The sequence below is a fragment of the Varroa destructor genome, unplaced genomic scaffold (genome assembly GCF_002443255.2).
Source record: "Varroa destructor unplaced genomic scaffold, Vdes_3.0 BEIS01000007.1, whole genome shotgun sequence".
NCBI lineage: Eukaryota > Metazoa > Arthropoda > Arachnida > Mesostigmata > Varroidae > Varroa > Varroa destructor.
In genome coordinates this window covers 1863551-1875945 of record NW_019211460.1, presented here as the reverse complement: position 1 = coordinate 1875945, position 12395 = coordinate 1863551, and the positions used below count along the sequence as shown (strand labels likewise).

The 12395-nt window shown below is 40.9% G+C and overlaps 1 protein-coding gene across 10 annotated transcripts in view; it reads right to left on the bottom strand.

Moving 5' to 3' along the window:
- LOC111254536 (uncharacterized) overlaps window positions 1–12395 on the bottom strand; it is a 27296-nt gene extending 14901 nt beyond the window's left edge. For 2 of the 10 annotated variants that reach the window (XM_086975349.1, XM_086975350.1), the window contains exons 1-4: window positions 10754–11801; window positions 5066–6821; window positions 2687–2888; window positions 687–831 (exon numbers count right to left, since the gene is read on the bottom strand). In XM_086975349.1, coding sequence (XP_086831475.1) covers window positions 687–738 — 52 coding nt within the window. In that variant the 5' untranslated portion in view covers window positions 739–831; window positions 2687–2888; window positions 5066–6821; window positions 10754–11801. The other 8 variants (XM_086975356.1, XM_086975353.1, XM_086975348.1 and 5 more) reach the window with 8 other exon arrangements.

Below are 12395 nucleotides of genomic sequence, written 5' to 3'. Positions count from 1 at the left end.
ATTGTTGTTAGTGATATCGAGGCGGATGGTTTGTCAATAGCCGATCACTAGTTTTATATTATGAGAAAGCAGTTTTATTAAATCATTCGCTGTGGTAAACCACTTCAAGTTTGAAAGAAAGACGGATAGCATTGGCAGTTGCAAAACCTCAGGACAGAAAAAGAGGCCTATCAGGGATTTTATCAACTATCTCTGGTTTATTTCGCTTGGATGAAACTGACTGAGAGGCTATAAACCAAGTAACCTCGTTACGAAGTTAAACTCGCTTCCTGAGATTGACTGCTTCCTTCAACATTTTTTTGATATTATGATTCTTCTATTTGCCGTGTAGTACCTCAATCCGTCTGGTAAAAAGGGACAATTCGCCCTTCATTAGTCTCATGAGAGAAGGCGTATTCCCAACACATACTCATCGTTGGCTTCCGAGAGCAACCTACATATATGTATATATAGCCCAGTAAAAAAGCAAATGCGCTGTTTTTATTTTGCGATTTTATAAACTGCCTTTGTACAAATTTGATTCGTTTCAAATCGCCTTTATTCAAGGATTCGATTATTAGAAAGTACGCAAATTGATCGAAAAGAAACAGGAGGTAAGTAGTTAGTGGAAAGAACGCATCTCAGTGTAACGGTTCGTACCGACAGAAAATACGATGGACTTTAATAACACTGTTAGCTAGACCTACGCATGTTATATAGATTCAATTTCATAGTGGCGCAATTACAGTCTATGCGCATTGATCGATTTAAGTATCAGTGGTCGCTTCCCTTCCGTGTGCGTAAATAGAACTCTTCTTCGTTGTCAAAGCCCGGCCAATCGCACTCACTCATCTGAAACGAAATGTTGCTTTAAGTGGCTTCATTCTTGGCCCTTCAGTTATCACTAGATATTTCCTTAGATAAAAAAAAAAAGCATAAGGTTAAGATATAAGATTCACACAAAGGTTAGAAAATCAGGTTTGAGATATAAAAAAAATCTTGTTCTTGATTCTATTGTGCCTTTCTTTGATCTTCGTCAGGTTCTGCAGTGTGGGCTGCCTCTTAAATATTTGATTCTATCCAGTTTTTGTCAGTACCAATCTTCGTAAGGCCTGGCTGCCCGCATACAGCTTACTTAAATTGTATAAATAAAACCAAAAATAAGTTAGTAACATTACCTTGGCTAAAGATACGTACCGCAGTTGCTGAGAAGGGCAACTTCAGCTAAAACAAAGTATATTTATAATGTAATAGTAAGACCATTAATACTGGAATCTATACGATGCTAAATATGAATGCGGCAGAACAATTACTTTAGTTATGCTAGACTGAGCTTGCAAAATTGGGAATGATTTTACGGTTACTGCTATTGCTTTCCAGTCCTTTCACGCGTCACTTGATGGCTGCAACGCTATCGGTAGTGAAAGCTTCCGTACTTATTCGCTTAAAGCAGACGCATTGATTCGATAAGGGAATCTACTTTAAAATATTGTGAAAATTATGACGATTTCAATTTTCAAACACAAAAAAAATCAACCGGCACTTTTTAGTACAGGGTATTATAGAAGCTTCGCTTAGAACATGGAGAACGTGGTCATCCAAAATGGGTATTAGACTTGATGAGTTAATACCTTCCCCAATTAAAGCAGCTCGAAATTTGTGGACGCTAAACACGTATCGATGTATGTGACGATGGTTATTATTGTTACCAACGATAAGGGTTGCCCTTATTATACTGATACTGCTGCTCCTTGAAGCCAACGTAAATGCTTTCTGTCCCCTTTTTCCTTTAACCGATTTAACCGGCGTACGCTCGGCTTAAGTAACGCGCATTTACTCTGAAAGAGGTGTCGTTCATCGATCTCAGACGCCTGATTCCATTTGGTATTCGCAATTAGATGTTTGTGTTGTCTAACGCGCCCCAGGACACAAATCTTAAATTTCGTCGGGTGCCGATAGTACCGGTGGCCTATGTCGAAACCCGCTGACATAAAGGATCACATGAGACGACTTTACGTGGTCGGTCGAGATTCACGCATGTTCTTGTCGAGAAGGGATCAAATGAGGCTAAAAGTTGTAAAAGATACGAAGACAGCGGTGGCTCTCTGCAGCACACGATGCCCCAAGTAGACTAAGTAAACTATAAATGGTACGGTCTGCCTTTTCACCTGCCTTCAAAACAAACTAAGTGGTGCAGTTGCGTGTTTGAAGCTGGCCGCATACAAACTTTATTCTGTGTTAAGAGCCAATCGTTCGAAGTAATGCTTAACTAAGACAGAACCGGACGTAGAACCTTGAACATTTATAATTATTATTATTTCGTTATGTTATCGAACTTCGAACTACTTCAGTAACCTTTGTATTTGATCACATATATCTGTACAGCGACGGCGAAGCTTAATCTTTCGAACTTGTATAAAGTTCGCACAATGCATATATTTGTATAGCGCATGTGACGATTCTATTTTTAGTATTTTTTTTTTAATTGATGTACGTTTTCGGTAAGCATATAACAATACAGCATGTGCTGTAAGGCACCAAACATTTAGTCATATCACAGTGAAAGAAACGATAGATGCGTGATATCTGTAGTGAGTTCAACCTATACTGGTGCTTTCAGGACAAGATACCGTCGCATTAATTACATACAAGTATCGCCAATTAACTAAAAACTTCTAATGACAACTTTTTAACAATATCTCGTTACCTGGAAAATCACATCCTTTTTGAACAGGAGTTTACCACGGTGTATTTCAGCAGTGCCGAGATCTAAACATCATCATCGCTTTTAATAGTAGCATTACATACACAGCAACAGAATACTGCAGGCATTTCCTCTGCCAGCGCCGAATTAACGTTCACAATGAACTCTTCCATGACCCAGAATCCAGCAACTCTGACATACTGGACTGCAACAGAAGCATTTGTCGTTTAAGAAAGTAAACTCCAATAAATAAATTGAATCAACGTATTTTTCATAATGAAAATTACCTAATAATTGCTCTTCAAGATGAAGATTCGAGGTATTTTACTCACAGCAGAGGTGTTTTTTTTTTTTTTTGTTAAAAACTGTTGAAAAAGATGCAGTTAACTGGCGAGCAGATAGCTAAGAATAAATTTTGAGTCAAAGTAGCACCTCAATGTACAGATGTTTTGAAGCTTTAATTATGAGAAAAGCCATTAGACGAACTGAGACCTTGGTTCATTCATCATCATTGCCTATATATGTTACAGTTACCAGTTATGATTTAATATGTTATATGGTTCTTCGTCCTCGAGATCAAAAATATTGCATTGCTTCAGTGCCCTGTACAACAAAACAAAATGGCAAATATTGATTTTTTTAAGAGTAAGTGCTTTTTGATTCAAGAGATAGTTTGCACTAAAAGTTCTGCGATATAAAATGTTTCAAGTTTGATTTGTCTCGTAGCACGTACACTGACTAGTAATTCAAAGCTATAATCTTTTCGTCCTCAATAAGCTTACGGAAGACTAGCCTATCGGTTCATTCGTTCTTACATAACCTGAGTCGCTATAGGGAAAGCCGATGTTAAGCAGCTCAGCTATTTTCCCGTAGTTTTAAAAGAATCGGCACTAATGTCTCCTCGTTATTCAAGGTAGTACTTGAGTGGCCGATCTCTGTTTTCTTTACCCCCACGACTCTCCCTACTTGTACGTTTATTAATCTTCCTTCAAGTAGGTTGAAACAGCTAAGTTGCTGGTAATATATTATCAGCATAAACTCCGTTAATATTACATCTAGACCCACATTGTACGTATGATCAGTTTGACATCCCAAAAAAATGATAAAAAAATTATTAAAAATAATCAAGAAATTAATTTTCTTCGGTTGTAAGCAGATAGTGCTAAACTGCCTCTGTGCACAGCGGTAGTAATGTGTCTTCCCCATTGACGCAACCGATCTCAATCGGGCAAGTCGCACTCATTTCACTTTTGAACATCGTTTGCTGTACCTATGTAAGTTATTTACACAGGAAAAATCTTATAACGTTTTTCCACCACAATTTTTTCAACTTCGATTCTTCGTGTAGCTCAGAACCGGATCTATCCAATTTATCTCACTTTATAAAGTGAGGTAATCTATAAAAGGATTTAATCTATTTCAGAGAAGATGTCAAAGCAATATTTATATAAAGTAACGACGTTATTTTTGTTCGAGCGCCGTTATGGAAGCATCAGCATGAACGTTTTATTATTTATTATTATTAGTAGTAGCTCTGTCTGGTTTAAAATTTGCGTCACGTAATGTCAGGTAATTTTAAATTTGCAAAGGACACAACGTAAAGAGGAAGACAGGAAGGACTACCTTTCAATGAAACAAAAATTTTGCCCATGATTGCCGCTTAACAGGTGGCAGTCAGTTATGGAAAGCTGTATGTTAAAGAGTCCTAACGAGTAACCTCCTGCGCTTCGATAAAGCGGACGAACGAATATTCATATACTAGCCAATTTCTACTTAGTATAGATATTGTGGAAAATGTTCTGGAACGCATTTCGAGAACTTTCTTAGAATGTATTGGCTTAGTTAGCGGAAAAGCTCGAGCTCTTTATGGTTTATTTCGTATGTCTAAGGGTGGTCCTTTCACAATTTTGTTTGCTTGAATTTGACAAATAAGTAACAACAATAGGATCAATAGCACGTCGACAACGACAGTAGGAACAGTAGCATTTTCGACAATGAAAAACAAAAATCAGGGATGAGTGAGAGAGATTGAAAACGCATAGCAGCAACGACCAGAGCGCATCGTGTCAGCGCGCTCTGGTGTTTCCCCTTCCTGTTTTTGTCAGTGGGGGCTGTTCTGGTCGGGCTTGGGCTGAGCTCTGCTGTCTCAGTCGTCGTTGGCTGCCGCTGCTACTACTGTCGTTTTCGTTCTCGACCACTGAACGGCGCGTTTATCTCGGCGATGTTCTCAACGCCGCCACATGATCACTCTAAACTAACTAGGCCTTTGGTGATAACGATGCTGGCATTATTATGATGGATTAAGACGACGACGCTTATGATTGTTGTGATGTGATGATGCTTTGGAGTTGGTTGGAGAAATTTGTTCGTCTCAAGACTTACAATCAGTGCGAATCTGAGGACGACAATGCCAGGAGAAACAGGACAAGACAACCCCCTGCTCTAACTTCGTCCCTTCGTGGTCTGCCAGACGATCAGCTCCGTTATAAGCGTCAGCATCTCATCGTCACAGTCGGCTCTCTCGCCAGTGTGCCACCATCACCAAGATCATCGTCGCCATCATCATCAGGGCCACCAGCGTCGTCCGTAACGAGGCCTGTTGCTTCCACTGCTGTCGCTGTAGCTACTGTCAGCAGCATCAGCATCGGCTGATACTGCTGCTTTCAGGTAAGAGCACAGCGACAACAACGAGAACGACGAATAGATGCGCGGCTGGCGCGCTTGAGCCCGGCTGATGACAGGGGCGGGGAAACACACGGACCGACCGACGGAGGGAGGGAGATAGAGAGAGAGAGAGAGAGAGAGAGAGAGAGAGACACGCACCTCATAGAAACAACATGGAAAAGCCACATAAAAGACAGTGGCGGACGGGAAGCAGACCGGTAACACTCATTCACAGACGCAGGCGCAGATCGACCCACGGCGCGCGTATCTGCCAACGAAGCCCTAAGTCATATAAAGCCAACGGCATCGACTAATGCCTATCTCCGCTATTGTGGTAGCTTTACGCAGAATAAGAGCCTGTTATAGCCCGTCTCTACATGGGGACGCTATAGCAGCATCATTGACGCACGGACCGACGGACGGACGCGATCAGCAGAACAATAGACAAAACGAAGGACAGCGAGTGTCTAAGCGGTGCCAGCTAAAAACGATCACAATACAACTGTAGGCAGACCAAATCTAATTACGCTTTGTTTATATAAACTAGATCATTTGTTCGTTAAGCAGAAGAATCTCATTTTTCGTTTATCAATGCTACGATCGATTATTACCATTTACCAACCAGTGGATATGCTTATGATTATCGGCTAGGATTCGAAATAAAGCGGGTAGCCAGGTAGAAAATGCTTTATGATCACTTGTCTTATCCCTTTCTTTATTTGAATATTGAATGTTTGAGGTTATACGATTGCGGTATGTGTCAATAAACCGGCTTCGGTGATTAGTGCCATCCTTTTACCCACTGAGCTCAGCTTTATCGATTCAAACATTTGTAATAAATTTCCACATCCAGATGTTGGCCTTGTTAAGAACAAATGATTCAGTATTGTCTTTCGAGGCCGTATGATCTAGAAGGTGAATTACGCAAATATGGTAAACACTTCGAAACACCATCTTCACTATAGACTACGAAAACTGAAAATGTCGACCAAAGGCTACAAAAAAATTCATAAACTTAAAGATGTTTTGATTTTGTGTCAAATACAGACATTAAAGCAATAGACCATTTTTGATCGAATTCATGATGGAAACATATGTGTATATAAAAATGGACAAAAAACAAGACTACTTTTTTTTTGAGTTGCAATGAACGACTGCAGGACCAATAAACATGAGCTCTTTCCACAAGACACACAGATACACCGAAACTAAACGTTTATAATTTTTTTCTGTTGTTTCTTGCCTTAGACATGGTCGTGTAATAGGGGCAGTCAGAGCTTACCGCCGTTGCCTTCGCAACTAATGTACAGGTGGTCTACCATGCTGCTGTTGGCGCCATTGATGGTGTTCGTTCTAGGCTTTTGGCGTTGAGGTGGTAGTTGATGTCGGTGCAGTGGCTGCAGATCGGCCATTGCATTAGGTAGGTAGAATCTTCTTCCCAGAGCGCATCCGAGCGTACAGGGCACAACAATGCCTACTACCACACAGCATATTATCATTATTATTACTATAACAAGATATGAACATGTGGGTGAGCCTACTACTAAGTTCGGCAATGACGAGAAACACCGCAAAACCTCATAAGAACAAGCATCTGTTCAACAACGAAGCCACAACAATCAACAAGTCCTTTACACTCTTCTTTATTCTATTACTTTATACTAGGTACGGACTATATGTGTTGCTTCTGCTTATGAATACTCATTTCCGCAACAACCAATGTCGGCCTCTATTTGATCGTTATGTGCCAACGATAGGGTTTTGCCTTTCTTGTCATGTACCACATGTAAAGGCAAGCGCGCGAACGACACACGGAAGGACCACCAGACAGACATGGCACTAAAGATGTGCTTTTTTATCTCTCTTGGCTGGACTTTCGAGTCCGTCGCTGGCTTTTCGTCGTTCGAACATTAGGTGACAAGTTGGCAATAAAATCCAGATGCTGACAATAATCTGCGCTTCACCTATCATGGCCAATAAGACATGTTAGTTAACGAATTGTTACGGAAAAGATTTATGCGATGCTCTCTAGTATCGGTAATATACTTTCACGTCCATATGTACAAAGAAGCTACTTAATATCTTTTAAATGTTATCTACAATCCTGCGTTTGGTCAGCCTGAAACACTGGCTTTCCCTATCTGACCGGTAAGCTCACAAGCAGCAATCAAATGTTACGTTTAAATAAACGATTAATTATAGTAAGGTCAAATAGTAAGTATCTAGAACCTCAATTTTATCTTAATTGTCTAACGATTCAGGTAGGAATATCGTAATTGCTATTCTATTGACCGGTAGCCTGTTTTTCTACACAATGATTTCGCCAAGCGTATTCATGGTGATAATGGCTGATCATTTATCACGGTTTGTTTTCGGTCGTAGCGTTAACTGAACGGAAACATGTCGGCGACATCCTTATATATAATAATACAGACTATGCATATGCTAGATTTACGAATAAAGAACAATCCCAAATGGGCTGTTCTGCCCTAATCCTTCTGGATTCGACGTAAATTTATGTATTGCCGAGCATGAGGTCTACGAGCTTCCACGTTGTCTAAAGACAATTACTTAAAAAAACGTGTAGCTACACACTGTGTGTTATGGTTGCTATTTAACCGCCTAATAGGCTTTAGAAATAGGATTTTATAGTTCATGATGATTTCTCATGGGGATCTTGAAATCACAGCTACTCTACGATACGCAACGCTACGTGCCTCTACGCAAGAACTCGTTCAAAAAATGCATTGTCTATGAAGTCAATGAAGTCTATTGTGAATTTGTTTCAATTATATAAGATAATAGCGTTCTTGTTAGCGCCAGCATGTTATGGGTCCAAGTAAACACATCGGAACTAAATGATTATGGCCTAGCGTAGCATGATGCGTAAAGTTACTATGCAATGGAATATAGATAATAAACTTATGCTTATCTCTTTTTTATTTGAGGTAATGTTTATTTGCAAATAGATAATAAACATAGAAGCCTTAGTTAATGGCGATGTTCATGCAGAGCTATACGCCAAGTCAAAGTCGCCGAGCTTCTATTGTACATAAGTGTGTGACGAGGAGTAAGGCGTACGCTGCAATCAGAAAAACATAGGCTTCTCATGAAAGGAAGAAATAATTCAACATTTAAATAAATGCTCCTTTTATTACTTTTTGCCTAATTCAAAAGTTATGCCCAAGGGCCGGTTAAAAAAGAAATTATTTAACGACCAAAAACCTTCGAACTGATGCGTTGCACATATGGCAGAACTTCATAAGTGTTTTTACTAGATTCCATCTGATAAAGCTCGGAGTAACTTGATATGATTAGCAGTACTATTCTTTTTGCCTTTCTGAAATTAAGATCTTTCGTGGAAGCTTAATCAGAGACCGAAAAAGCATTGAACATTACAAAGACAAAAGTATCCTACGCGAAGCGTTTTAGTCTAGACTTAAAACCTCAAACAGGCTTTTCTACCTCGCGTAGAAAAGGCGCACTTCATATCCACGGGAATGAGCCGTCGAAACATAATAAAGTAATAAAACAAAAAGTTTAGAAAACCTACTCGATTGCATCTTCCTTCTGTAAAATCCTTATAATTTATTGAAGATACAGGCGAGACGCGGATAACCTTCACAGAGCTTGAAGGCTCTGGAAACGTTAAATAAGACCACGACAACTCGTAGTTCAAGGATCATTAAGAAAAAGACAAAACCATCTATACAAATAGAATGTGGTCCATTGTCTACATCTGCAAGAAATAAAAATGATCAGCTCATATGTCCAGTACCACTGCACTGGTCCCAAGACTACGTTTTCCGTAACAAATTCACATTTTTCAGAAATAAGTACGCTGACGAATATAATATTATATATCCACATCGGCGCCATGTAGGCTGGCATCAAATATAATTATGTGGGCCACCACATTTCGCGTATATATGGAACCAAGTGATATCAAATTCTTACTTGGCATAAAAATGGAAACTGGCCTCAGGATGCAACCCTCTTTTTCCCCCTCTCTCTCATATATATATATATATATATATATATATATATATATATATATATATATATATATATAGCAAGTAGGATATTGTACTTTTCTGCTCATATGTGATTGTTTTTAAAATAAATTTTGGCAATCGCATTAGCACAGCACATTGTTAAGACTAAACAAGGTTACCGACACATGCGTCACATTTTGGACAATTACGGTCATGGATCGAGTATTGTTTATACCTGAATCATGAGTAACCACGACAGTTACAGAAATTTTAGAGTGAGAAAGTTGACTGGACTAACTTGGAGAACTGTACGTATTATCATAGTGCCCCTCAGCTCTCGTACAGAGTACAACTTTTTGTTGTGCCAGTGCTTAGAATAGAACGCGACTTCGCACTGCTCGGCGAAACTTTATGAGGACCAATAGCAGACGACTCAGGATCACTGGCAGAATCTTAGAAACTTGTCTTAGCCAAGATCACAGTTTTCTTTTAGGAAGCAAGCACTTTCGCTCTAACCTCGTGGAATAGCTGACTTCTTTGTACGAAGTGATTGATGGTCCGTCTAGCTACACTTTCATTAGTAATCCATATAAGTCGACTTTATGAAAATATAGGTGTATCCGGTAAATACAGTGGAATACTTTTTCCCCTGGCAACCGATGTCTATCAAGGATAGCGTTAAATAAATTTGGGCCCAAATTGCTCTACCATAACCCTATGCATACAATAACTTCACACAAAAGATATAAATTATTAGCCAACCCTAAGAAATACCTTATAAGCGCTTTTATAACTGTAAAAAGTACGTGCAGGGTATACATGGCAGCCTAATCATTACATATACAAAAAGGGTTAAAAGGTATAATAAATTCGCTAAGGACCCGATTGTTCAATTTGGAGGCTTTCCTTTATATGACGATCACAAATAGAAGGTAGTACAAATTCTGTAGATTCTTTGCCAGCTGGGATATTCACTCTTAAAGCTTGAGCTAAACGTAATTCCGTTTCCTGTAAAACGCAATTGAAAAAAGCAAGCGATGTGAAGTGCTCCAATTGAATAACACTGTAGAATGAGAAGAAAGCAGCGACTCACTGCGAAAAGGAAACTGTACACAGAGCTTGTGTACATTTTCGGCTATCTGCAATTTACATTGTGAGTGTACAAAATGTACGTCTCAGTCCCTCAAAAAGAGGATTTAGCCTTGTACAAGCCAAAAGTGTGCTGCTAAGTTATGTCTGCCTCGTACAGTCGCTTAGTGTTTGTACTATGAGTTCTGAAATATGCCTTCAATCAATCACATTCATTTGTTGTGGTGTATCAAGAAATTCAGCCAGCATTACGATTCACAGTATTCCACCAGTCACTGGACACAGCGCGCCATAATCCCCCCTTCACGTGTTCATCGCCCACCTGCAGTCTTGTCGTCTTCGGTGCCGTCATCATTCTAGCGCTCGAATTTAGGTGGCAGAACAGTTGCTTTTCTCGGACTAGCTCCACTTTATCCATTGTTAAGAAACAAACAATGACGGACTGTAGCACTGCACCTGCGATAGTATATCACGGCATGACAATACACGGAGATACACAATATCGTAACTCATTATCGTCACAAACTAGATGCTAGAAGGTATCACTCGCATCAAACTATTGACACAGTATCTATTTATTGAACGGAGAGTTGTAGCCGAAAGTTGGCAAATGCCACAATCTCCTAGTGTAAGTAGAACACTGCCCCCGTCGCTTGCTCGTGGACGCTCTAGTTTGAAAAAAATTCATCTGGATTGAACTTTGACGCTACTCAAGATTATTTAGCAAAAAAAGCGTAGCAAGAAAATCGCCACTTGCAGCAGCAGCAGCAGCAGCAGCAGCAGCAGCAGCAGCGGCAGCAGCAGCAGCAGCAGCGGCGGCAGCAGCAGCGGCGGCGGCGGCGGCGGCGAGGTCAATAACAATGTTGTCGTTGTCCAAGAACTACGTAAATTAGAATTATACGGAATATCTTTATATAATAATAGCGATTGGATTAGAGCTCGTCGTTATAATTCCAGTCGTTCTAGGTGCGGTGCAAAAAGCGGTTTCCGTTGTCGTCGTTTTACAGGAAAGCTACTGCCGTCATCGTCACCAACTGTTAGTAACTCACTCGCTAGTTAGCCAACTATGCTTAGCGGCATGACACTCATCATCACAATTATCGGCGTCACTTGTTCGTAAATCGATAAGCAGGCATCACTCGTATCACCGTATCGTCATAATGATCATGTTAACACAAATATCGTAAGCATGGCGCAGTCTGGCCATCCGTGATCATCGAAGTTCGACCTACTAGCTGTTGTACAATTGTGCTAGCGATGGTGTGAAACTAGCGAGCGACTTCTATCGGGGCCAATCGGAGTGAAGCCCGTCGTTGTTGTTCCTTCTTTGACAACAACGACGTCCTCGTACGGAGCTACTGCACACTATTCTGTCATTAAAAGCATCAGCCGCCGCCGCCGCCGCCGCCGCCACCGCCGCTGCCGCTGCCGCTGCAGCAGCAGGAACAGTGCTAAACATAGTGGCCGCCGTAGTAACGGTAGCGCCACCGCTGTTATTCCCGTTGCCGCTGGCACGAAAGTCCGCGAACGCAAAAACACAGTAGCAGCCGAGACAAAACCCGCTCGGTCGGTTGGTCGGTCGAGAGAGCTGTAGACGATCAACTAGAAAGACCAACGAGCAGCAGTGAGCACGATGGCGATGGCGATAGTAGCGGCAGCAGCGGGCGGATGAGCAACCGAAACTACGAACGAACGAACCTACCAACCAGCCAACCAACAGCAGGAACCGCCACAGTGGCGACAACGACAGTGACACAGAAACAGGCATTGCGACAACAAAAACATTATAAGCCACCACTACTGGCGCATTAGCGCAGGCCCGGTAGCGCAGCCAGTCAAGCCAAGCAAACGAGGAAACAAGAAAAGAATCAACGAACGACTCGACACGGCCACCGTGATTACGGCAAGCGGATGGCGACAACGATGCTAACGACGAACATCTCCATCGACTCAGCAGTATTATT